The 27,916-nt window shown below is 40.1% G+C and overlaps 1 protein-coding gene across 5 annotated transcripts in view; it reads right to left on the reverse strand.

Moving 5' to 3' along the window:
• Positions 1-15,203: 15,203 nt before the first annotated feature.
• Hivep2 (HIVEP zinc finger 2) overlaps positions 15,204-27,916 on the reverse strand; it is a 197,219-nt gene continuing 184,506 nt past the window's right edge. For all 5 annotated transcript variants that reach the window (XM_055627705.1, XM_055627707.1, XM_055627703.1 and 2 more), the window contains 3 exons: positions 23,956-24,057; positions 22,338-23,233; positions 15,204-17,665 (listed from right to left, as the gene is read on the reverse strand). In XM_055627705.1, the coding sequence (XP_055483680.1) occupies positions 16,835-17,665; positions 22,338-23,233; positions 23,956-24,057 (1,829 nt within the window). In that variant the 3' untranslated portion in view covers positions 15,204-16,834. The remainder of the gene's footprint in view (positions 17,666-22,337; positions 23,234-23,955; positions 24,058-27,916) is intronic.

Raw genomic sequence — 27,916 nt, forward strand, 5'->3', positions numbered from 1 at the left:
GGGTTGAGGAGTGGAGTTGGGGATGTAGAAGTAAACACGCCCCAAATAAGAAGGAAACACAAATAATTCAAGCAGGATAGTCAGAAATGTGAAGGCATTCGGAAACCAGAGTAGAAATGAAAAGAAAAATAAACAGCATGTACAATGAGGACTTCATTGCAGAAAGTGTACGCATTCATGTGGTGGGAAGGAAACATAAAGACATGAAGTAATTATATTCTTGCTGGACCGTACAATCATTGGGACCATGGGCAAAGAACTATGCTTTCTCATGTCTTTGGAATGTGCATTGAATGTGTGTTGCTATCAGGAATGCTTTAAAATGGAGGAAAGGCTGGGTAGCAGCTTGGCTTTCTTACCGTGTTCCCAGAACTCACTCATGGGAACATTTTCATTGGCCAACTAGTCTCTCACACAGTTTTACATCCCGAACACTTTCCTGGGAGGCCTAAAAGAAGGACTTAATGGTGAGGAAAGAACATAAAGAGACATAAATTCGAGATTCTGTATTTGACTCTAGGTGAGTTTCTGTGCTGGCAGAGAAATCTGTATTACCAAGGGCATTAGTATTATAGGAAAATTGCAGTTGAGAGGGAAGTTTGGGTAAAGAACTGATTGATGACCAGTTTTCCTTAAGTTCTCTGGTTAGATAAGGTTTATTCATCAGAGTTCTTCAGAGTATCAGAAGCAATGGATACATCTCTTGAAGGAGATGGATGATAAGGAATTGGCTTATGGGTTATGAAGATTGGTGAGTCCAAGGATCTGGTGGGTTTAGGGTATGTCAACACACTGGAATCCCAGGAGAAGAAGCTAATGGAGCATTTCCAGTCACAGTGATGATAGTCTCATTGTGGAAGAACAGCCCATGTCTCTACCTGAGTCCAAAGTCAGGCAGAAATCTCACCTCCCAGTTCTAAGCTGTCAGACAGCAGGAATTCTCTTAGGGAGAAAGCCAAGCTTTTCTTGGTGATTGCACTGGGCCTATCTCCTCTAGGCAATGTAGCCTGCTTTTCTTAATCCACAGATTTAAACATTTATCTCATCTAAAACACCATCACAGAAACACTTTGCACGAGGTTTGTGAAAAAACTGATACTCTATTGCTTAATCAAATCAACACAAAAAATTATCTCTTAGATAAAGAAACAACCTTTTTAAAATTAGGAATACATACTGATATGTTCAGAGATCAAGAGCCATACTATAGCAAGTTTATTTTTAAATGACAGAAATGAGACAAACTGAGCAACCTATTAACTATTTAAACCAGTCTGAGTTCAGAGTATGCACACATACACTTCCCATCTCCACTGGTCTTGTTCACCCCCAGCTGTGCTTCATCAAGTTTTCCTCCAAACCTTTATGTAACTGAGAGTTGGTTACAGGAATGGTGGTGTTGGCAGGTGGTAATGAACATTTAGGAGGCAGGCTGAAGGGGAGGTAGTTCACTGAGGCCGTTAGATTGAGGTACTTCATAAGGGATGGTGGACCCGAAAAGCAACTGGGCTTGTTCCTCCCCTCTCTTTCCTTCCTGGCTCAAGGTAAGACTATTTGTTCCTATGTGTATTGTGTGGACATAGCAATTTCCATCTCCAGACTGTACTGTTCAATTTTTGAGCTACCAAAACTTCACCAGAGACAGATTCAAGCTAAAGGAACACAGCTTTATCCAAGTTCTCACTAGACCCTGCTGTCTGGACTCACACCCTTGTTTGCCTGTGACCTCACATTTAAGTGGTCAGCCTTCCTATTTACTGCTCTCTCCATTATCTAAAACATTGCCCCACATGTATAGCAGGTCCTAAAGAAATGTTTTGAACACATAGATAAAGGTTTATCTGGTTTTACAGGCCCCACTCTTTTGAAACAAAACTACTCAATCTGCCCATTCTTTGTATTTCATTTATATGCCTAGACTTTTCCAGTCTGGGGCAAAAATTTAATGATAAGTGGCATGGTATTGCCTATCAGCATGAGCTATAGAGTATTATTATGATATGGTTAAGTATTACTGATTGATTTAAAGAAATGTTTTCTTTCCCTCCAAGTAATTCTGAAGGCCTTAAAATTAGGTGATATTGGCCTAGTTGATATAAAAATATTGATAGAATGGTAGTAAGAAAATCCCTTGAGACTGGGTTTTTGCCTTCCACATATCTAATGCAGTATTACTGAATAAAGAAGGAATCCTTAATGTTTATCAAAAGTGAAAAATAACCTATCCGTAATTGAAAGGAGGCCATTCCAGAAAAAGGGAAAAGGACCACAGATGCTTGGCTTGCAAGCTAAACATCATACAGAGTGCTGCCCCACTGGGCAAAGAAAGGTCCCCAACAGCTCAGAAGTTTAGCAGCAGCAGCAATGGCTTCTGCCCCAGCAGAGCTGCCACAGTCTTATCATTTGTTTGCAGTTGTTTGGGGGATTAATGTTTGGGGAGGGGTTGTACCTATGTTTCAGCTGATCATTCAGACTTCCTAGCAAGCCATATATATGTCTATGCAGAAGGCATAAACCCTCTGCATTTAGTGGTGAGAGCCAAGAACATACCAGAAATTGCTTTTTCCTAGCAAAGCCAAGAATAAAATTTCCTTTGCTGCAAACATAGTTAACAAGCTCCAGTCACTTTGACACTGAGAGCTTGCCCCTGGCTGTGCTGTGCCTGCCTTGACTGAAAGTCCACAGCACAGCACAACATTGCGACAGCCAATGGAGGTGTTCTCTTAATACTTACAACATTGCTACAGTCATACAACAGGAGGTGTTCTGATAGAACTCACAAGCATTGCTACAGTGACACAATGGGAGGAGCTCTCATAATACTCACAGACAGTCTGTTGTTTCCTTTGGTTGGTGCATTCAGGGGAAGCAGTTGTTCCCGGCAGGTCTTTCTCAGATGTCTTTCCTTGCACATTTGCCACACATGATTCCTACTCAATCTGCATAGCCAGTACAGCGTGTGGTTTAGTATAGCTGAGTTATTACATAATTAATTTTAAAATTTAAAGTTATCATTGGATGACGATCTTGTAAATGTACAAATATATGACTCTTGATTACCTCAAGAATACAAAATCAGTTTCATCAGTAACATTTCCTAAGCTTGAGACAAAACAGAATTATAAATCCAATCTTTCTCTTTCTTAAAAAAAAAAATCACAGTATAATCTGTATAAAGTAAAGGTAGCCTTTTTCTTTTGTTTCTTTCACTTTACTTTACAATACAGAGTTCCACACTGTTCTAGAACTCACTGTGTAGCCCTGACTAGCCTCAAACTCATGACAATCCTTCTGTTTCAGCCTCCCAAGTCCTAGAATTACAGGAATGAGTATGAGTTTCCATAGTCTAAAATTCATTTTAATAATATAAAACTCTGAGCTCTGACAAATGCATACAACTATGAACTGTCACCACAGTCAAGATATAAGATAGTTACATCATTGCCCCCCCCAAAAAACAAACTTTATTCATGAGTAATTAAATCCTTCCTTCATCACCACTTCTGATAACATATAATCAATCCAATATTTGTGTATGAGCATGTTGAATTTGCTCCACAATTTTTCTCGGATGAAGTAAGTCTTTATGAGAAAAACTCCAATGATTAAAATGAAATTTTCTCTGTAGAAGAAACAAAAGGCAAAGTGATATTATCCTTTTGAATCGGCTTCTAACATACATTATGTTGCATTGTTTTCTCTGTATTGTGTTACTAATATGTGACTCTAAAGGGACAATGGTATATGCAGTGGTACACATGGTAAGCAAATACTTATATTAGTAGTCAGCTTAAATGAACTTTCTGAAGCAAATGATAATTTTACTATTCAGAGATGTGAAATTTTCCTCAATTAGATTCTAGGCTAAATTCAACTTACATTCTGGGTTATAAAGAATTCTTAAACTACAAATTTCATGATTTCCTTGTTTTTAATTGCTGAGTAGTATTCCATTATGTAAATGTACTACAATTTCTGTATCCATTCCTCTGTTGAGGGGCATCTGGGTTGTTTCCAGATTCCGGCTATTACTAATAAAGCTGCTACGAACATGGTTGAGCAAATGTCCTTGTTGTGTACTTGAGCAGATATGGATATATGCCTGGGAGTGGTATAACAGGATCTTGAGGAAGCACTATTCCTAATTGTCTGAGAAAGCACCAGATTGATTTTCAAAGTGGTTGTACAAGTTTACATTCCCACCAGCAATGGAGGAGGGTTCCCCTTTCTCCATATCCTCTCCAGCATGCATTGTCACTTGAGTTTTTGATCTTACACATTCTAATGGGTGTAAGGTGAAATCTCAGGGTTGTTTTGATTTGCATTTCCCTGATGACTAAGGACGTTGATCATTTCTTTAAGTGTTTCTCTGCCATTCTACATTCCTCTACAGAGAATTCTCTGTTTAGCTCTGTTCCCCATATTTTAATTGTATTACTTGATTTGTTGCAGGCAAATGGTGGTATCTAGAAAAGATCATCCTGAGTGAGGTATCCCAGAAGCAGAAAGAATCACATGATATATACTCATTTATTAGTGGATATTATAATATATATTATATTATATGCTATATAATATATTATATAGGATAAACATACTAAAATCTGTACACCTAAAGAAGCTAAGCAAGAAGGAGGACACTGGGTAAGATAATCAATCCTCATTCAGAAAGACAAACTGGATGGACATTGGAAGAAGAAGAAAACAGGAAACAGGGCAAGAGCCTACTACAGAGGACCTGTGAAAGACTCTACCCAACAGTGTATCAAAGCAGATGCTGAGACTCATAACCAAACTTTTCTCAGAGTGCAAAGAAGGGGGAGATAATAAGACCTGGAGAGGACAGGAGCTCCAAAAGAAGAACAACAGAACCAAAAAATCTGGACAAAGGGGTCTTTTCTCAGACTGACTCTCCAACCAAGGACCATTCATGGAGATAACCTAGAACCCCTGCTCATATGTAGCCCATGGTAGCTCAGTACCCAAGTGGGTTCTCTAGTAAGGGTAAAAGGGTATGTCTCTGACATGAACTCAGTGCCTGGCTCTTTGATCACCTTCCCCTGAGGAGAAAGCAGCCTTGTCAGGCCACAGAAGAAGACAATGCAGCCAGTCCTGATGAGACCTGATAAGCCAGGGTCTTGATTGAAGGGAAGGAGGTCCTCCCCTATCAGTGGACTTGGAGAGAAGCAGGGAGGAGATAAGGGAGGGTAAGGTTGAGAAGGAATGAAGGAGGGGGCTACAGCTGGGACACAAAATGAATAAACTATAATTAATACAAAAAATAAAAATTTAATTAAAAAATTCTTAAAATGGGGCATGGTGGAGCACATCTTTAATCCCAGGCAGAGCCAGTCAGAACTCTGTGAGTTCAAGGACAGCCTGGTGTGCAAAGTGAGTCCAGGACAGCCAAGGCTACACAGTGAAACTCTGTCTTGAAACAAATAAATAAACAAAAAAAAATCTTAAGTTGGGCTGGCGAGGTAGCACAATTAAAGACTTCTCTGACAAGCCTGAGGATTTGGGTTCCATCACGAGGACTCATATGATATTAAGGAATTGATTCTATCAAGGTAAGAACGAATGTTTACATGTGCATACTTGCACACACATACAAACACAAAAATAAGTAAGAACGTGACAAAATAATTTTAATTTTTTTACATACATATAAACACAAAGATGTAAAAATGTGACAAAATAATTCTAAAGTTCAAAAAATATTAATAATGCTAAATGCATAAATTTTAGAAACTGTTAAATATTATGTGTCATCTTATTGAAGTCTAATAGTAAGTCAAATAAAGTGTTCACTGGGAGAGGAAATGAATTTTAGGAATACAAAATGACCTATTCAAAGTTAACCAGAAATGATGGAGCAAGCATTTGAACACACACGGTGGCATTTTAACTCACATGGTCAGAAGTGATTGTTTTCTCAGCTTTATCATATAACATCAGAGCAGTGAGCACACACTAGTGAGTCAAGAGCTGTGAAACTTTGCTGAGAAAGTGAATTTGGGCTGAAATCTGAAGTAAGTGTAAGTAGAGGAGGAAAGAACATGGGAGAACATGGAAACCTCTTGGGTCTTTAATCCCAGCAGGGGTGACAGCCCAGTCCTGCTGGAAGAACTAAGTTTCCTGGACTAGAGAAAGGCACTGTAGAGATAGGAAAAAGCCCTGACATTGGGGGATCTTGGTCTCCACCCCCACACACAACCCCATTCCAAGGGAACATCAAGAAAGCTTGATGGTAGCTGGTGGTGTTCTGCTTCTAGGAAAGAAGGCTTATTCCTAAGCTGAGAGAGATAAGCTAAGAGACCAAGTCAAGAGAGAGAGAGACAGACACACACACACACACACACACACACACACAGAGGCTGTCTTATTCTATATGGGCATGTATATGTACTCATTCCTCATACATTCTATATGTACTCATTTCCTGTAATCTGGAATCTTAAGCCATGTTGACCGAAGGAGGCTTTGGTGTCCCACTTCTAGTGTGTGAATTCTTGGACACAGCAGACCACGGCCTGCTAGCATGATTTCTTTGCATGTAGACCAAATAGTTTACTGTGGATCTCTAGCTGCCTCACATATCTAGCTCCAGACAGCCCTTTGCCTGCATTAATTATCTCTGGGCAGGGGTACCAGTCTAGCAGCACCCCATGCTGCACAGCCTGGTGACGTTATTTATACTAGCTAATTCTAAGCCTGTTCAGTTGCCTGACTCATTTCACCACCAAAAAAATCCACTACACAGATAGCCCATGCTCCCTCTGCACATATATACATACACCTGTTTCCTTTCCCTTATAGCCAGCCTTGATGCATCCCTGTGGAGACCTCATGGTATAACATCCTTTCCTTATAACATCTGTAGTAACAGTGTCCAATGGAATCTCTTGGCCATTCACCTCACCACACCTGAACCATGGCAGGGGCTGGAGAGGGAGGGTGTTGTGCTATGATTTGGATGCACTAAGTTTTTGATAGCCTGTGATTAAATATTTTGCCTCTAGTTGGTGCTACTTTTTTGAGAGGTTATATTCCTAAATAGGGCCTCATGGAAGGTGGAGGGGAGCATTGAGGTTTACAGTGTAGCCTGTTTTTGCCCATTCTCTGCTCTCTGATCCACCAAGATAGGAGCAAGTACCCTCATACTCTTGCTGACACATCTTCTGACCATTCTTGTGCCATGCCTCCTCTGCCACGAGGAATGCACTCTCAAACTGTGAGCCAAAAAGAGTTCCTTTTCCATTAAGTTGCTTCTTGATGACAAAAATAGCAGCAAAAATGACTGGTGCAGTCTAGAGCTAAAGGATGATAGGTGGTATGCTCATAGAATATTGTGATTGACCATGGAGAGGAAGAGCAAGTGTCACGAATGTCTGACAGCAGTCAGAAATAACTGAGAACACACAGAGAGAGCATTCACCAGCTTCCAGTCCCCATGCTAAGTGCTTTACATAACCAACTCTTTCTACCATCTCTAAAATCCTACTTACTAGTCCTTTCTCATGTGGGTTCAAAGGGAGACAGAGTAGTAATGGATTATCCATGGCAAAGACTAGCTTATTGCTCCTTCATCCCTTCACTTTTGCTTCTTAGCAGTCGACTGGACTCCATTTCCCAACCTCCATTTGGATTGGCTGTATCTGGTTGAATTTTGGCTATTAGAATATGCTAAAATTGATATGTGACACCTGAGACCTCACTCAGAAAACATGTGTTTTCTGTGTTATCTATAGAACTCTACCTTCCTCCCACAAAGATGCATCAGGACCCCACCCACCTTCTGTGAAGATGGATGGAATATGAGTCTCTAAGAAATTGAAGCATTTGTTATAACATTTCAAATTGTAAGTAGTTTAGTTTTCTAGAAGCCAAACAGCAGAATTAAAATATTATTAAGAAGGTCTCTATCCACCTTTTATCTAAAATCTGTCACTTTAAGATGTAAAAGCTGGTGGGCTGGGCATGATGGCACACACATTTAATCCCAGTGCTTGGGAGACAAAGGTAGGTGGATCTCTGTGAGCTCAAGGTCAGCCTGGTCTACAAAGCAAGTTCTAGGTCAGCCAGTGATACATAGGGACACCTTGTCAACAAAAATGTAAAACAATTCTTGGTTTATTGGCCATACAAATAAAACATTCAGTAGCCAAATCATCACTTATGGGTAAAAAATTAACTACATTAATTACTGTTTTCCTTGCTGTGACAAAAATACCTGACAAAGCAATTTAAGAAAAGAGGGGTTATTTTAGCTTATAGTAGAAGGGAGTACATTTCAGATATCCTGCATATCAGATATTTACATTATGATTCATAACAGTAGCAAAATTAGTTATAAAGTAGCAATAAAATAATTCTACGGTTAGGGTAACCACAGTAGGAGGAACAGTATTAAAAGTTGGCAGCATTAGGAAGGTTGAGAACCACTGTTCTAGATAAAGGCATCAAGTGTGATTGTTGATAGCTGACAAAGAGGTGGAAAGTGGTTGAGAGTGTTCTTAAGCTTCCAGCTATCACCCCAGTTAAAAGAGTAACAAAATACAATGTAAAAGTTGGAATAATAATTATTACTTAAAGGAGGTTAGGGGAACATAGGAATTAACTCCAAGGCAAAGCTCTTCCTCAACAAAGAAAGAATGAGGATTTCCATGAAGGGTCTTACACATCTTCCTCATGGAAAGCATTGCAGGGATGAGCACATTCTGAGCCTGCCCAGTGTAATGTCATAATTTGGTGAATAAATATTAGTGTTTTCTCAACTCAAGATGATGAGGCACATTTTAAAAGGTTAAAATGATAGGCAGGGATTCTGTGGGCATGCACAGATTTTATCAGAAAGTTTTAGCTGAAAAAAAAAAACTATTAAGGTATATTGAAAAAAAATCCCCAAAGGTGTCTTCTTCAGTTGTCAACAAATAAAAAATGTCCAAAAAGACAAGAACTAGAACCACTTTGAACAGATGACCCTTGAAAATCTACTAAGGTATATGGCATAAGTGAAAAAAAATCACATCCAAGAGAGTAAAGGACAATGACCTTCTGTGTTGTTCCAAGGAGCACAAGCCACTGGTGACCAAAGTTTCATACCTTATAAAGACTCTCAAGTGCCTCCCTAACTCTGACCCTATTTGCCAACATACTAGATGCATCTCTAGAGGTATAGGCCAAAATATCTGGAAGTAGGTATCATTCAAGGAGAAGGAGATCAAGTGGAAAGATTTGGAAGGCACAGCTGTGACCTTATCCTATAGTCTTCAAGATCTCTCTCCTGTAGAGATTTTTCACAGTTGATATACAACAACCAAGGAAATCACTGAAATGTTGTTGAAAACGAAAGGATGTCAGTAGGCTTAGCTTCAATGACCAGGCCCAAAATGTTGACTTAGAGAAACCAGAGGGAGGAAGGTAGGGAGGGGAGATTCTTAGTGTAAACTTGGAAATAAATAAATTAGCATTCCAAAATACCATTCCTGTTCATTCTTGCCATCTTTCCCTCACATTGGCATTGTTTATGTTGGTGTTTATAGTAACTGGTTGCCTTCAGAATAGTTATTTTAATTTTGAGGTCTCACTCATGCTCATGGAATGTGAAAAGGAGGTTTCTGTGGCAATGATTTCATTTCAAAATTAAGGTGCAGCTGATTAATCTCTCCTCCCCATCTCCAACCCAGGGAGATGATTAACACAGAAACATAGGCTGTTTTAGAGTAAAACTGTGAATAGGTATTCATTTCGGAATTTTCTTTAGAATTCTTGCTTTTGTTTTGTTACTGTTGTTGTTCAGGGAGGTAATACAGAGAAGCTATTTCTATTTATGAAATCTATTTAGACTGAACCCAAATCTTTAGAGAGAAACAAACAGTTACAAATGACTGCTTACTTTGTCTTTGCTTTTGTGGTTATGTTAGTTATTGTTGGTTTCTGCTGGCCTGTACCCTAGAAACTCTTGAGGGAATGGAAAAAGTCACCTCAACAGTGGAATCCAAGCTAATGGCTAGTCAGTCTAAAAAGTAACAAACATAAAACAGATGTAGAACACTTAAAATACTTTAACTTCAACATACACTTACAATCTCTCTTTGCAGCATACCTATACTATCTTTCTTTTCTGTAGGAGTCTGTGACTAGAGACCCAGGCAGGCAGGAAGCTAAAGTCCAACCTTCCAAACTCCTAGGTTTGAAGTGTACTCTCTTTAAAGGCATTCAAAACCACTTGGTAGGCAGAATCTATTTCACTTTTACTCTTATTCATATATTCTATATATACACACATAATTGATAATTCTCTAACAAGCACGTCTTATTTCTTTCCAATAAATTGAATTACGTTATAAATATAAACATTATTTTTTTAATTCATGTTCCATATGTTGACATAGGATTTATAACTAAAATTATACACACAACTTGCATAAATTTGCATGTGAATCAAGTCCAACTCTGCTTATCAGCCATAACTAACTTCAAGTGACAGGGAGAGTTCCCAGTTAGGCAAGCTCTCATCCCAGTCTTACCTTCTGGGTAACTTTTGTTATATTATGCCTAGTATGTCCTGATCTTTCTTGCTATGTATGTGATCAGACTAGGGCTTTCCCTGGGCTTGCTGTCATGTTTACGTTCTACCACACCTGGTAACCATCTTCACACCCCTAAAAACCTTGCTCCTCCGCAATACATTCAGCTAGATGGGAAGTCCCTGTTCCTCCTTCAGACAGACTTGTCTCATGCCTATGTTCACTTTGCAACAATGATTCCCTAACTAAACTCCTGCAACACCACCATTGCTGTCTCTTGTTCTACATAATAGTGGAGCACAGAAGAGAGTCAGCAAACACTTTTGCATGGAGGAGTGAAATAACGAATGAGGAACTTCCTTTCTTCCTTGCTTTCAGGTACAAATTGGTATCAAAGAAATACATTACAGAATGGATGATTCTGGATTTGGGCCAACCTGGGTTTGAAACTCAACCTGTCATATTATACAACCTTTGTTGTTGTTGTTGTTGTTTTTTCCTCCCAGTATTTTACTGGTCAGGGAAATGCTAACTATGATACCTGCTGGATAAGGACTATCAGAAGAAAATAACACATGTCACACCTAAAACAATACATATCCACATAGAATACAGAAAAACTGATATACCCACTTTTCTTTTTCTTTTTTTTTTAAGACAAAAAAGATTTATTAACACATTAGCAACTTTCAGGATCACTTAGGCACTGTATCTTGATGGGCTATTTTAATATCATAAATTTAATTTATAGGTTCTACTCTCCTAGAGGTGTTCTTATTGTGTGTACGTCACTTATAACTTATGCTACTCCTTTGGACTGAAGATTGCTACCTTGCTATTTTTTTTTATTAATTACACTTTATTCACTTTTCATAGGAACATTATGGTGCATATCCCCCAAGACTCATTTTTACATAGAAACAAAACAAGTTTAGTTTATAATGGCAATCAAAGTATTCTCTAATCTCTTGTTAATATTTCAAGGTTACTGCATGTGATTAGGGACTGTGAAATGATGGTGAATCTATCCTGAGGGTATTTCAGGGTACTAAGTGTTAGGAATACCAACGTTCTACCAAAAGTCCCTACCATATTTTACTTTGTCACTGCTCTAAGTACTTGGGTAAGACCATTTCCAAAGTAACACATTCAGGGGGGCAGACTTGTAAACTGTACACAGTCTTTAACATAAAAGCCAAAGAGTATTATCTTTTTGGAATTTAAGTTAATCTTGGGAAATATTGATAAAGATGTATTTAGTCATGTGACTTACATGTCTTCAGAAAAAAGAACAAAGCAGGACTTCTAGATCACTGGCAGATAATTCTCTTCACAGACCTACATTCCATATGCAAAAGAAGCAGACTGAATAAGAGTACTTCCTGGAGCCCAGTCCCAGCCCTTTCCCCTTTGGCCTGAAGAGGGCATGCACATTTATACTGAGGCAGACTGAAAGAGCCCACATTCATCTGGAAATATGATGTTTTTTCACTGTGACATCAGCAAGTCTCTCTTTTCATAAGCACATACTTTGTCTATTAGCATGACATGCAAGGTCCAAAACTCAGCTGAACGAGTCATCAGTAGGACTGAATGATGCAAATCCCTAGCTGGTCACTTAGTGCTGGGTACTAGGCACAGTTTCTATGACAGATGTTTGATTTTGTTTTTGAAGTCTGTTGTTATTTCTCCTGGACCAAGAGTAGAGCTGGCATGTGGCATGGACTCAATTTTCCTCAAGTGAATGAATACACCTAGAGATGTGTGTTACAACATTCAAAAAGGGTGACATGTAGCTTCCACAGATGGCTGTCCAATTCAGCAGCCCCCAGTCACTCACTGGCCATGTGGCTGCTGAAACTTAAGGTAAATGTAATTGGGAAACACATTAAAATTTTAATTCTCAGTTGCACACACCATGCTTCAAGTGCTTAATAGCCCTGTGCAGCTAAAGGCTGATTTTGTCTGGAAAGCGCGAATGTGGAATAACCTCATCACTGCGGAAGGTTTTATTGCTCTTTAATTCTTTAAGCATTAATGACTCAGGGCCAGAATGTGGCTCAACATGTAAAGGTGCCTGCTGTTCAAGTTAGGGACTTTAGTTTGGCCCTCAGGACCCGTGTGAAAGTGCAAAGAGAGACCCCACTGCATCCAACTGATCTCTGGTGTCCATATGCACGCCTTGGCATGCATACCACACACACACATCGTGCCCACATGGCCGCAGTTAAAACCTTAACTGCCTTCTTTTACTAACTAGGTGTGTCAGCTTAATGAAGTTTCTACCTTCAGTGTGTGACCAGTAAGTGAGTGGGTGAGATCCCCTGAGAGGGGGCTAGAGCCCACTACTTTAAATTATTGTTGAAAATGCTTTTGTAGAGGGTTGTTCTTGATCAAAGTGGTGTGGTCCTTGAGCCATGTACACTCTACTTGTAACTCTTCCTACAGATACAAGAAATCACTTTGAGGGAAACAATTTGAGTATCCGTGCCTAGCACTACCATCAAACTTAAGCCATGACAAAGCAGTTTCATATCTTTGAAGTCCTTGATGTTTTGTAATCAGAATATAACTCTAGGCAAACACACATATTTGGTAACATTTCTAAACTAGTAACTTTGGTTACTCATGACAGATATGGCCTTTGCGTTTCTCACAACTGTCTGAGTTTACTTGGCCTTAGCAGCTTTCACCGGGCAGCAGAAGGCAACAAAAACAAGCTCCTTGATCTTTAAGAGAAGAGTTGGTCAGAGTTGGAAGAATGCAAATTGAGTCTTCTACAACAAAGCCTGTGTTTCTATCTTTACTGGTCTCTAGGTTTTAAAAAGAATGGTTAGTTTAAGAATGCTTCTAGGGGAATATTGCTATTAAATCATTATACAGTGTTGTTCCTTAAAACTAATGTATGTATGCATGTATAAAAATATGTATATACATATATACACATATATGTATGCATGTATATACACACATTTATATATTGTATGTGTATACACACATATAATACATGTTGTGTGTATATGTGTGTGGGTATACGCGTATTGGTATTTGTGGGGGTGCAAATGTTTGTGCACATGCATGTGGAAGCCAGAGGTAAACCTTGGCTGTCATCCCCAAAGTGCTGTACATTCTCTTGCTTTTTGAAAGTCCCTGATAGCCCACCAAACAGGCTAGGTTGGCTGGCTAACGAGTGCAAGGTTACTCCCTTCTCCAGCTCTTCAGCAATAAGATTACCAACATGTACTACCCCTCCAAGGTTTTTAAAATTGAATTTAAAGTTTTTGATCGCCCAGTATTTCCATTTAACATTATTTCCTTTCCTACCTTGCCTCATGGCTCCTTCTAAATTCTACATATATATGTACACACACACACACACACACACACACACACACACACACATGCATGACAAAGCTTACTGTCTTACTCCAGTCTTTCTTGATTTTCCAATCTCAAACAGTGGACTAGGAAACAAAACTCTATTCTGGCTTCTGCTCTAGACATGTACTGTTCTGCCAGATACCTACAGAACCAGCTTTTCTTTGCTCACTTTTTATTTATGTACACCTTCACTCATCCTGGGTCATGACATCCGTGCCTTCCCACTTCATTTTCTCCTAATGTACCCCCATTAAGATATAGATTATAGACCGGCAAGAATCCGCTTTGCTCTGTACAGAACACCCAGCACATAGAATGGTGCCCCATTGCACATGATGGAAGTGTGTTGTGGTTGTCAATCTATTATTTCCGAGCTGTGTTTGAAGGCTATGATGGTCTCCCTCTTCCTACTTGCAAAAGTGCAGTCCTGATTACAAATCCTGGTTACAGTAAAATTCCCAGTGTAGTTAATTCTAACATTTGCTCACATATCAATCTCTGCTACTTATGTGAGCTTCTGGAAAACAAAGATACTCCTCCACTGAAGATGCCCATCATCACCTTAGCTCATAATGAGTACTCAAGCAGTGCTCAGGAACAAATGATGAATACAAGTGATGACTTAGGTAAAAGCAAAGGCCCAGAATGCCCTACCCCGTGTCTTTCTCCATCACTCTCACACACACAGCATATCAGAAGACTAAGGTAAAACTATATAATCAACATGTTTCAGATATTCTCAGGTGGTCTGCTGTGTTCACCTTCAATTTCCCTTAGTAATGAAAGAGAGTCTGACTTAAAACAAAAGGGAATGTATAAACCTACCGAGATTTTTATAATAAAAATATGGAGATTTCGACCTTCTATGGCCATTTATTGCTTTTATTACTAAAACAATTTGTGGATATTTTATGGTGTATTTCTAATGATTTTTGACTTCAGAACATCAGCTAAGAGATTTCTCTGGCAGAATTTAATCTGCATATGTGTCTGTGTACTGAGAGGGAGAGGGAGAGAGGAAAGTGACTCCACTCACAGTGTGTGTTTCCCAGGCTCAAGCTTTTCTATTTCTCAGGCTCTAGAAACTGCCTGCAACCTGGGCTAATCAGATGACTCATGGAAGCCAATAAATACTTGTCACCTGTTAAAGACTATCTGCTGTTGGCATGCCTCAGAATGGATAGAACCTAGCAATTAAAATCAGAGTGTAGGTGATAGCATCAAAACCCTCTAAGGAACAAAATCAGAAACAAAATGTAACACACACACAAGAACTGGACACCTCAAGCATGTAGTTGTATATTTATTTCTCTTTTTAAAGAACACTCCTTAATGTAATTCAATATGCAAACTTGGTTTCACAGAATTATGATCCACTATATAGCACAAAGATAATCCAGATTGTGTGTGCGTGTGCACATGTTGCTGTAACCCCCCCCCCCCTTGCTCTGCTCTTCTGGGCCTGCAAAGGCTCTTCCCACCTTCAACACCAATCAAAAGCTGTTCTGAAGGTTATATACAAAAAAAAACTTCCTCCTACCCAGAGCTGCTTTCTCTTGAAGGCTTCTCTTCCTCATTCCCCCTGAGACAGCTAGGAGTGACACCCTTTCCCTGTACAAAGGGGTAAGGTGACATCCCCTAATGCTGATGTTAACCCTGTAACCATATGGACAGGCTGATGGGAAGAGCTGGGGGGCAGGTCTCTATTCCCCTTCCCAACTTCCACACCCAACCCTCAAGTCCAAGTGCGAACCATCCATGCAGCCTTAGCTCCAGTCACCATCCTGCGCAGCAAGAACCAAGATTTTCAAGCCCAGGTCTTCTCCATGGGCAGCGCACAGCACTGCCTACCAAGCCACCGGGCCGGCCGATAACCAAGTTCTACACAGGCCCATGTGCTCTGCCACTTTTAAGTTTTAAAGACACTCTAGCATAGGTCTGTGGCAACCTAGTGTCCAACTGAGTTACACAAAACGGTACCAGTGATGCACTTGTACATATTTACACGGGGCGGAATGTTTTTCCCATATTTTTAGATGAGTATATAGATCAACATGTTCACATAAGACCAAATACTTTTAATATTATTTATAACTGATTGATAAAGCTTTGAAAAAACTCACAATAGCACGTTGTTTACTTTAATGCTTTACGGTACTATCCATTTAAAATCACAATCAGCACTTAAGTTATTGTCAATCCAGCAAACGAGACAAAAAGAATTTACAGGTTAAGAACCGACTGATGTGTCCTTTATCTTTTTTTGTAACTAATGCATAAGTGCAGAATAAGATATTCTAGTTTAAATATCTTGCTTACAGTGAACATTTCTGTTCTAGTTACACAACAGCAAATCCATGCTTCACATAGAAAAGCAATCCACAACATTAAGAAAAAATGTACAATTTATGAAACAAAATAAATATTAGTATTACAGAATCAGAGCTGTACATAAAAGCTGTTCAGTTTTTATCATATAAAAATATGTTTTAGTGCAACCTCACATATATATTGATGCTGTTTTGCTTTACACCATTTAGATCCAAGTGTCCAAAAGAGGAAAGAATTACATTTATTATTACAAAGCAGATACACAAATTCTAAAATATGTACAAATTACTGCTAAAAAATGCTTATAAGAATATAAGCAAAGTAAAGAAAAGGCACAAACATCTGTACAATTTTAAAAGTACCAGACCCAATAGGTTAATTTCAAATTTTGTTTGGTCAGGCTCAAGATGACTTGTTAATTTACCTAATTGTTTTTAAAGTAACAAAAGTATTTATAATAGCCAACTACTGTAACTTAGGACAGGCATGCTATCAACTTGGTTACTTCTATTCTTAGAAAAACAAAAACAAAAACAAAAAAAGGAGTGTGGGGGGGAAATGTGGAAATGAATGTGTCCATGCACTTCAGATCAATGTAACTGATTCTTTTCTGATGAAGATTCATTGCCTTCCTCTGTGCTTAAAGATAATTCCTTGCTGCTATGAAAGTCCGCCTGCTTCTCATCCACACTGCTCTTGCTGTAAAACGTGGAGTGAGCTTTTGCAGTCTGTGATGTACCAAAACTGTCCTTTTCGCCATCTTGTAAGTCAAGGTGGGCAGCTGAGGTGCAGGGCTGACCTGGCTCAGGCCCACTGAAGTGTCTAATGTTGACCTGTGCACTTTCCAAGGGTTTCTGGTTGGGCTCCTGCACCCATGTAGGCTGATCAGCCCCTAGAAGAGCTGCCTCTTCTGTGGCGATCCGGAGTGAGGCGATGGCTTTTGTACAAGTCTGTATGTTTTCCTCTTGTTCCCTCTCTGTGGAATTTAGGCTGTCTTCTGAAGTACTCTGTTTCATCAATAGCCGTGGGGAAAAGGGAGAGCTAGGTAGACCAGATGACTGTGACTGCAAAACGTGAAGGGCTTGTTTCTCTTGCCGCCTGGAAAGGGTGTAGGGATCCTTAGTAAAGGCCTCCCCTGGAGCTTCTTTCTTCTCCACAGAGCCCTCCATGGGCAGAGGCAATATGGGTGGAGGATGTAAACCGGAAAGGGCCGGTGGCATGGAGTGAACCATTTGGATCCCACCAACTGGCACCATGGGGATAGGAGCTCGCACTTGCTGCTGAGAGTGGAGTGGAAGATGACTGAAGACATAGTCAGTAGGACCCTCAGGGAAAAGGCTGGAGCCATGATGTTCATAAGCACCTTCTTGGTCTCCATAGAGACTGAAGTAAGGAACCTGAGGTAATCCTCTTCTTAGATTCTACATAGGAAAACAGAACACAGAGTTCAGATCTGCTCACTTTCCATTCTGCACTAAAGTTCTTCCCTCTCTCCCTCTCTTTTCCCCTTCCTCCCTCAGGATGCCCAACACCTAAAAAGAATTTCTCAAAACGGAATAGCTTTCTCATCTATCTTTTCCCAGTTCTTTATTGAAGGTGCTGGCCTACGGACAATAGCTTTTGTTAGTAAACAGCAAAGCGCTAAAGCATCCAGTGTATTTTCCACTAGGCACAAAAATCACATGCTGGTTAGTTTCTTCGTAAGAGCCAGTAAAAAGAATGGATCCACCAGGAAAACAACTAACAAAGCAAAATAACAAAACAAAACATGGAAAGAACTACTAGTAAATATTAATGGGAAGAGCTGGGGCAGGTCTCTATTCTCCTTCCCAGCTTCCACATCCAACCCTCAAGTCCAAGTGTAAACCATCCGTGCAGCCTTAGCTCCAGTCACCATCCTGCGCAGCAAGAACCAAGATTTTTAAGCCCAGGTCTTAATAGGATTTATGTATTAGGCTGCACTGAAAGATATTCCTGAGATTTGGTAGAAATGACAAATTGGTAACAGGCTTTTATGAAACACTCTTCCACACACAGGGATATATTTTTGTAGGCCTCAACCTACAAAAATACATCCCTACTCAGGAGAGTTCTCTTTGTAAGCACTAATCTAATGGAAGATATGTCTGCCGAGGAAAAGCCTTACTGTGCAAGGCACTGGACTATGAGAATACATTCCTACCAAGAGGAGGCCCAATAAAGAATACAGGCTTCTTTAATTCCCAGTTTAAGGCTAAATTTTACAGAAATGGTGGTGTTTGAAAAGAAGGAAGTAGTCGTTAACTATCACATGTACTTAACAGTTAATCACATATATCCAACTTCATAGCTGGGAATCAAAGAGAATTATGCCTCAGTCTCTCTGCTGGTATTACATATAACACGAATAAAATTAATGAAGTAAAAGTATTAAAAAATTTGATTCAGAACTTCAGATTTCATGGTTTTAGGCCTAAAATGAAGATTTTATTTGTTATATGCTTTTTTTTTTATAGCAGACATAATTTAGATTGCCAGCTTATCAGGCTCCAATGAATTTGTCAGATTTTTGCTATGATTCATTAATAATGGACTCCACTGTTTGTTTATTTGAGAACCCAAGGTAGATTAAAACTTGTCAAGTATGGTCATAATCTAGGAAAGCAATCTCAAAAATCATAATTCATCTCAAGGAAGCCTCAGCTCTCAGATTCAAGGGCTGAATCCTACTATTAAAGATTCACACAGTTTTATTTAGATTTGAGCCTGGCCTAGGAGCAATAAATTATGCATATGCCTGCTACTGTGTAATGCTTGGAATTTGTCCTGCTCTGAGCTACATCTTATCCAAGCTGCAGACAAATGATTTATTCTGCAATACAGATGAAACAGTACAATCACCAGCCCAGGAATCACCAGAACCTCACAAACTAGGATGCATGAACATTTCAGGACTCAAAAAGAATCCTAGAAATGCTGTGTACACATGAACTCTACACACTCACTCTGTTTTAGAGAAGAGCAGGTGAGGCAGAGGAACCCTAAGATGTGTAGCAATCTCTGAAGAAAATGAATTCTTTGTAAACCACAGCTATCTCAGATTTAAGGCTTAAAGTAAAATGTGACTTGGGTACTTTTCCATTTGACTTTTGTCTGTTCTTTGGGCCATCAGGTCTTCAGAGTAGAAATCTAAGTTTTTTGAGGAACAGGTGGGTGGAAGGAATAGGGGAGATGTTTAAGCACACAAAGCTACTTGAAATCCTGACTCCGGGCTGATAGGGAACTAATGAGTTCACCTCTAAAGCTGGAGCACACTCCATGTGTCCTAAAGCACTCCATGTATCTTGTGCTCTCACTAGACATTTCACATTCAGACTGTCACTGATCAGAAGTGAAGTGATGATAAATTTCTACAATTAGCCATGTCCACAGCTAGGACAGCTAGGGAGCTAGACATTGCCACACACTTTTAGGTTCCATATACCAAAGTCTTTCAGATCACAAATAGACTCCTGTAAAGTTTTGAATTGCTTTGCTTTAGTCTCTCCTCCACTCCCTCCTATTGCTTAGTGACTTGAACCTTATCATAATGTTGTGTCCATATTTCAATATTAGTTAAATAACAAAAAAATGAATGCCAAGTTCCACTGTGAGTTATATGAGGTTTATGTACACATATATGTTTGCATATATATATATATTTTGTACATGTATATATGCCAGGCACTAAAACTATTGCCCTAATCATCTTGTCAACAGTGTGGTAGGGCTTCTGGGAGCTGGGGAAGAAGACAGAAGAGTCAGGCTTCATGGGAGCAGAGAAGTAGCAGATGAAGCAAAGGTGAAAGCAGACAGGGAAAGGCGCTTGATGTGGTGAGGCACAACCTCACTGCACTGCTTACAGCTGTGTGACACCTTTTAGGGACAGATTCCGGCTGATGCAGTCTAAATTACAAGAGTGGCCATGAGGCAAGACAACCCAACCAAAACCACACAGACCAGGGGGAGATTGAACACTGACTGCTTCACTCAAGGCAGTCTTCAACTACACTACAAACTGAAACAGACACTCATTCAAAAAAAAATAAGAAAGAATACAAACAATCAAAAAACAAGGCCTGAGTTTAACAGCATGGTAAATCATAAATCACTGGCTGTTTCACGATGCTGCTGTCTGAATGAATTCTACCACCACATATAGGCCAGTTATGATCTACTTGGCTGGTAGGAGAATCAGAAGCTTCAGGGATGATGGATCAGGACTAGTTTAAAACACCTGCCAGCATCTCCACGTCTCTACAGAGGAAGTATTTGACACTACCCCAGAGGGATTTCCAGCATCCCAGTCACGATGTAGTGACTTATGCTACATAAAATACAGAAACTTGCAGAAATGTGGTGCTTTTTCTTAGCTTGTTAATTCATTAGTTTGAAATCAATCATGTCCAGGCTGCTGGGCATGTCTCCACAAGACTGTAGCAGCAAGATCAACTTTGTACCCCGCTTATGAAAAGAGAGTGATGAGGACACAGGGAGGAAAGCAGGGAGCATTCCTGAAGTTTTACAATGACAGAATGAGCTTATGAATCAAGACAACAGTAGGTGAGGGAAGAAACTGGCCACCAGGACAGAGACAGACAGAGCCAGGAAATGGCAGGGCCTTCTATGCCCAAGAAAGGCCATTCTATGTCAGTCAGAATTCAGAGCAAAAACATTACGGGCAGGAATGGAGATCAAAAACCTAAAGCCACTTTTAAAGGAAACAAACTTGGGAGGCAGCACGCCTCTGTGCTCCTTGCCTGCTGTTCAACAATCCTACCCAATAAACAGAGCCACTGTAATCTGTTGGGCAGTGTTGTGAAATAAGGCAAAACAAGGGCCCTTCTGGGGCTTTTTACTGAACCTATGGTTTCAGTGTGGTCCAGGCCCACTACTGCTGCAACCTAAGTTTATAGTAAAGGTAAAAATAGAAGCCTCAGGATATTCTTTCTGAGTTCTCTAACTGTTCATTCTCCAGCCCCCATCCTCACTGAATATCTACACCAGGTGCTAACAATAGCAACAACCAAAAAACAAAATGGCAGAGACCTTTATGCCTTTACCTTATGAGCTACTAGAGTGTCACATTGCCTTTTCCCAGGTTCTAACCATTTCTGCATGTTCACTCATGTTGGACAATGTAATGATTTTACACAGAGTGAATGGAATTTTATGTAAGAAGTGGGAAATAGTAAGGGCTGGAGAGGACAGGAACTCCACAAGGAGAGCAACAGAACAAGAAAATTTGAACACAGGGAACTTCCCAGAGACTCATACTCCAACCAAGGACTATTCATGGAGATAACCTAGAACCCTGACAATGCAGCCACTTCTAATGAGAACTGATAGACTAAGATCAGAAAGAAGGAGAGGAGGACCTCCCCAGTCAGTGGACATGGGGAGGGGCATGCATGCAGAAAGGAGGGGGGAGGGTGGGACCGGGAGGGGAGGAGGGAGGGGCTTATGGGGGGATACAAAATGAATAAAGTGTAATTAATAAAAGTTAAAAAACATAAAAAAGTAAATAAAAGGTGGACAAAAAAATAAGATAATCAGTTTTCTACAATAAATGTCACTGAGTGACCTCAACCATGAAAAAAATAATAATAATAAATTTTAAATTATTTAAAATTTAAATTATTTTAAAATTTAAAATGATTTTAAAAATCATTTTGGAAGTCAAGGGTGAGGTTGGGATCAGAGTCCTCACCTGCTGAAGGGTGCAAATCACTAACACATCTTCATGTTTGTCTATGCAGGCATGACATTCCCATGGATGCACCTATGAGTTTTGGCTCATGTCTATAATTAGTTAAGCTTAGGAAACATTCAGAATGTTTCACCTGTTTCCAACTGGAAGTTCACTCCTGCAGTGATGCGATATTGTACTTGGAATAATGCCACAGCTATGTCACCAACACGGTGTTTAATAAAAATGTCTTCCTGATACTTGCATTAATAGGCTCACTTTTCCTCTTGAGAGTCACCCATATTATAATAAATGCCTTATTACTATGCTAAAAGCGGTACCAATGTTCTGCAGCTTTGGTTGAAGAAAACACAGGTTATACTTACAGGAGGCCCCAATACAATTGGCTCTGTTTGCAGATACTGTCCCATGGATAGTGGTGGGTTATGATACAAAGCCCTTCTGGGAGACGGTGCCCTGATGGTGGTCATATACCTTCTCTCTCTTCTGGGAGAGAGGTCTCTTCTTGCTGTAATGTCTTTTCCAGGAGACAGTGGTCTCCTGGGGGACAAATGCCTCCTTGGTGAAGCATCCCCTTGGGACAACTCCCTCCTCAACGCAGCTTCCTTTCTCGGTGACAGATGCCTCATGGGTGACAGATCTCTTCTAGGTGACAAATGTCTTCTGGGTGACAAATCTCCTTTGGGTATCAGATACCTCTTTGGCGAATTATCTCGACAAGGTGAAGAATCGTAGCCTGGTGAGGAATGGTGGCTTGAGGGGGAGAAGTCTCTTGGGGAGGAACTTGGCTCTGAAGACAACATGGCCTCTTCATCCATGCTACTCGGGATGTCTAACCTGTCTTTGTCCGGCTCAGAGTCTGTGCTTTTGCTCTGGAACAGCCTCTGATATTCTGTCATTTGGGTGTCTTCACAAGCATCACTGGGTGTCATGAGCTGAGTCACCTGAATACTAGGTAGAGTAACCAAATAGCTGATCAATGAAGAATGTCCCAGAGTGCTATCTGGAGGAACTCCATGGGGTACAGCGCCAACATTAACGGGCAAGGAGGAGAATCTTGGAGGCTGAGGACTGGTGCTTCTTGATCTTGTTTTGGGTGTCAAATCTCCTTGGTCATCAAAGTCGTCATCATCTTCATCATCGTCATCATTGTCATCTCCGTCTTCCCCATCAGATTCCTCAGCATCAGAGAACTGGTGATCAGTTGAAATGCTGGACATGCTATGCTTCTCAGATGTTTTGTGCAAATCTTCCATATTTTCTGAAAGAACCCAACAATAATAACAGTGATTAAGATCCCAGTTTCCAGGCTAGGAACTTGTAACTGTCCCAATACTCTTCCCTAAAGTTTCCTTAGCTCCTTGTCCCCTGAAACAATCATGTCTCTAAACTACCCCTGGACACTTAATTGTCCTTGCCTATTTGATTTCATCCCGGAGAACCAAATAGGATATCCTATTTCAGACTTCAGAGAACCCTCATTATGCAACTCAAAATAAGTGGATGTGGCTAGTGTTGCTACTGACCAATGCTGACAGGAAGAAGGGAAGTGACAACCTGTCTCCCCTGCTTCAGGGGCATGGTAAATAGAAGAGGGGTACCTCAGGAGATTTGCCAACCTCCAGGTTCTCTACTGAGGTTAATGATGGATATTTTTTTCTGCTATGTTTCCTCTCAGTAGGAATACTAACACATTAAAATGCTTTCAATTTCCTCCCAAAGCTTCACAGAACATAAATCACAGTTACATCGCCTTCTGCATGCACACATTCCCTCACGCTTTTAGATAAAACTATTTTGCTAGTAAGGCCTCCTCACCTCTAAAACAATTTATCCTGAAAATGTTTTTCTTTCTCCTTACTAGCTTTCAAGCAATTCAGTGTATCATTTCATTTCCTGCAAAGAGTACTTAACAGAGTGGCATGCAATCACTAAGCCATAAAGCCCACCGAAAGAGGCTACTCAGTTCAGTAAGCTACACACCTCCTTCTTCTGTTTCTGTGTCATCCACTGATGTCATTGAGACACCCAGCTCCAGGCATTTTTTCATGTGTGCTTTAGATTTCATGTGTTTTGTTAGGTTTCCTAGAAAATGTAAACAAGAAAACAAGAGTATTAACTATCAAACTGTGATAACTGATGGAAAATGTGTGTGATGAGCTAACTTGTACATATACATTTTTAATATCATAAAAATTACCAAAAGAGACCCAGGGATAAATTCAGGCATCTGGCACGTGTTCATTTGTCCTGATGAAATCACCATGTTATAGTCTGTTCCACACTCTATGCAACATGCTAGTATGCACCTGATTTTCACGTGCAGGTTCCCAGATGCCTTGGAGGACACTCAGCATAATTAAGGACTTTTTCTCTATAATAGAACTATGCTTAAATAAATAAATCACAATTAACTATTTTTTTTGTAAAATTACTATCTCACATTATTATTAACTTGTTGCTTATATTTCTAGGAATTCTATACATTTTTATAGTTCCAATACAAATATTTCTACACAGTTATTGCTCTTATCAAAACATATTATCTGTAATTTTTAATAATTCAAAAACTTTATATAGGTTGTTTCCATAAAACTGTGGCACATTTACACAACAGAATACTACTCAGATATTAAAAACAAAGAAATCATAAAATCTGTAGGCAAATGGATGGAACCAGAAAAGAACATCCTGAATCAGGTAACCCAGACCACTAAGATGCACGTTATGCACTCACTTATAAGTGGATTTGAGCCACATCATACAAGATAAGCATACTATGAGGCACAGAGCCAAAGAAGAAAAGTAATAAAGAGTACCCAAGTGAGGATGTATAAATCTTACTCAGAAGAGGAGATAGAATACGTAGAGGTAATAGCTGAAGACAGAGAACAAAGTAGGAGAGAGGGCACAGAGAATTAAGAAGGTGGAGATCAGACCTGAGGAGAGCCAAGAAGAGAGGACAGAAGGCCTGTAGAAAAAAGAGAAACTGAGGGTGGGGACATCTCTGTGACAAGCTGGAGACCTAAGTCAGAGTAGGCTCCTGGGAGGATATGAAGGGGACTCAGGCAGAGACTCCTGGTAGCAGAGACTGTAGAGGACACCCTCTAACTAGACTAGTCTTCTAGCAAAGGGCAGGGGATACTAACCCACTCACAAAAACTTCAACCCCAAACTTATGCTGCCTATGAAATATGCAGAGATAAAGATAGTGCAGATAGAGCAGAGATTGAAGAAATGCCCAGCCAATGCCTGGCCCAGCGAAAGACCCACCCTATCGGATAGTGGCAACCCCTAACATTATGAACAGTACTGAGCCAAGTTTGCCAACAGAAACCTGACAGAATTGTCCTCTGAGAGGCTCTAACCAGCAGCACCTCAAAACAGATGCTGAGAATCACAGCCAAACATTGGTCTATGTGTAGGAAGTCTTGGGTACTAGTGGGAAGAAAGAGAAAAAGACCTGGAGGTGAAAGGAGCTCCACAAGAAAAACAACTGAGCCAACTAACCAGGGGCCAGAAGGACTTAGTGAGAGTGAAGCATCAACCAAGGACCATGCGTGAACTGGACCTAGGCTCCCCTAAAAATATATGGCAGATGGGGCTAGCTTAGGCTTCAACTGGGTCCTCTAGTAAGGTAAGTGGGGACTGCATCAGACATGGACTCACTTGGCGGAACTGCCTTGCCAGGCTGCAGGTGAAGAGGACACATGCAGTCCTGATGCAACTTTATTATCTGGGATGGATGGGAAAGGGAGCTCCCCTTTTCTGAGAAAAAGGAGAGACGGGAGGGAGGAAAGAGAGAGAGAGGGGGGGACTGGGAGGGAAGGAGAAAAGGGGCTACAAGGATGTAAAGGGCTACAAGGATGTAAAGTGAATAAAATAAATAAATGAGAAAAAAATTAAAATGAATTAAAAAACTGTTTGGATATGTTAATTCTTAAAGATATAAGTGAATTAACCTTCATTAAGTTTCTAAGAAATCGTGAAACTCATCTCTTTCTGCTACAGTTTGTATGTGTGCGCATGGTGTGGAAATGGGTAAGATGTGAAGTGTGTCGAGATAATTTACAGCCAGCACTCTGTGTCCGTGACTTCCACCTCTGTGCACACAGCCACCCAGGGATAGTAACAACAAAATGAAAACCTACTGACTGCACTGAGCAAGTCCAAACTTCTTTATGAGTATTCCATAAACAACATGATTACAAAACTTGCATAGCAATTACATTGTATATGGTATTCAAGTAACCAGAGATTATTTAAAGTATACAGGAGAATCTGAGTTGTGTGCCAGTAATACAGCACTTTAGAGAGGGGAATGAGCATCTGTATGCTTCTTCATACATAGTATATATGAAGTGTGTATATGTACACATACACACACACATATATTCATATTGCAAAGAGGAACTCATTTTGGCTCCCTTCTTCTGAGTAGGTTTACATCTTCACATTAGATTTGTGGCTACAAGTTGGAACTGGGGGAAAAAAATCCCGCCTTGACTTTGGTTTGCAGAAGCCTTGAGCACCTGTAGTAGCATACCAGAACAAGGAGAGGAGAAGGGTGGTGGGCGCTTGGTATAGGCAAGGAGGAGGGATCGGTCCTTAGAATAGGCTTGTGCTAAGAGGACAAAAGTCTGAAAAGTTGATATTTCAGCGGGGATGAACCCTGTGAGGCTTCCCAGAATGCTTTGTTCACCCCCAAATTCCTAGACCTCTGGCTGCATTCTTCCAAAGGCTGACAAAGAAATTCTACTAATGATCAAAAGTCCACTCTTTCCAGGTGAGAGTTCCCACAATGGTTCAGAAGCAGATTTAAACATCTATCTAGAAATAAACTGTTCAACCATCCAGTTTGATGCCTCTCCCACAACAGCAAACCTGAATGCCCAGGGAAGACAAAACCTTTAGAGTTACTAGAGAACCTGCAGTGTGTCCTAAAATCAAACTTTTAATTTTCCTTCCTCCTAGGGATGTCTCACTAAGTTGGATCATGCTAAGGGACAAAGATATAGAGCATTCTTAAAGAGCAGCATGCTTATTTCTCTTGAAATACAAAATATATATGTTTTCTCTCCCTTTTTGGCTTCAAATGATGCATTCCAGACACATAAAATACTCCCCTAATAAACAGATATTCGAAGACACTAAACATTTATACTTTTGTCAAAGAGCACAGTTAAAGATTGTGGCTACAACTGAAATAGGTATACTAGATTATCATAATTCAAGCCTGCTTTTAATTGGTGATATCAGAGCAGGTTACCTGATATTAAAATTAGATGGCATGACACTGGAAATTAAGCAGGGTTAATGAGGGACTGTCTACATGCTACCTGAGATAGATGTGACACACAACGTGAAGATTTTCATCATATTACAGAACCACAGAAATATAAGTGAGGAAACCTCAAGTGAAATATTTCTGTATCAATAAGCCTCCTAAAAGAGATATTTGACAATGACGGAATGTTATTTCAAGGCAGGTCCTTGTTGGATGAGATTAACTGTTGAGGTCTGAGAGCAAGACTTGTCTCCATGCTGATAAATACACGAAGCAGAAGCTATCAAATCTCTATGTATAATTGATGCAGCTGTGGATGGAGGGGCCCACCAGGGAGTCTGTGGCTCGTTACATTATTTATACTCTTGAAACTGACCATGGGCACATATTTTCTTCCCAGTGGCTTTCCTTGCATCCACAGCGACTCATGCATTGTCTCCCTGCAGAATTTCATTATTGCTGCACATATTCTCTAGCCCACATTAATTTCCAACATGAACTAATAGCTATGTAGGCACTTCTAAGCCACTTCCTTCAGAGACAACCTGCCTGGCCTTGAGTCTGTAGCTCTTAATTAGTCATAAAAGAAGTCTCACAGTCTCACATACATCCTTTGATCCTGAACAGGAAGGTGGAAATATATCTCAGGGGGTCATA

The sequence above is a fragment of the Psammomys obesus genome, unplaced genomic scaffold, assembly GCF_907164565.1.
Source record: "Psammomys obesus unplaced genomic scaffold, mPsaObe1.curated_primary_1811, whole genome shotgun sequence".
Classification (NCBI taxonomy): domain Eukaryota; kingdom Metazoa; phylum Chordata; class Mammalia; order Rodentia; family Muridae; genus Psammomys; species Psammomys obesus.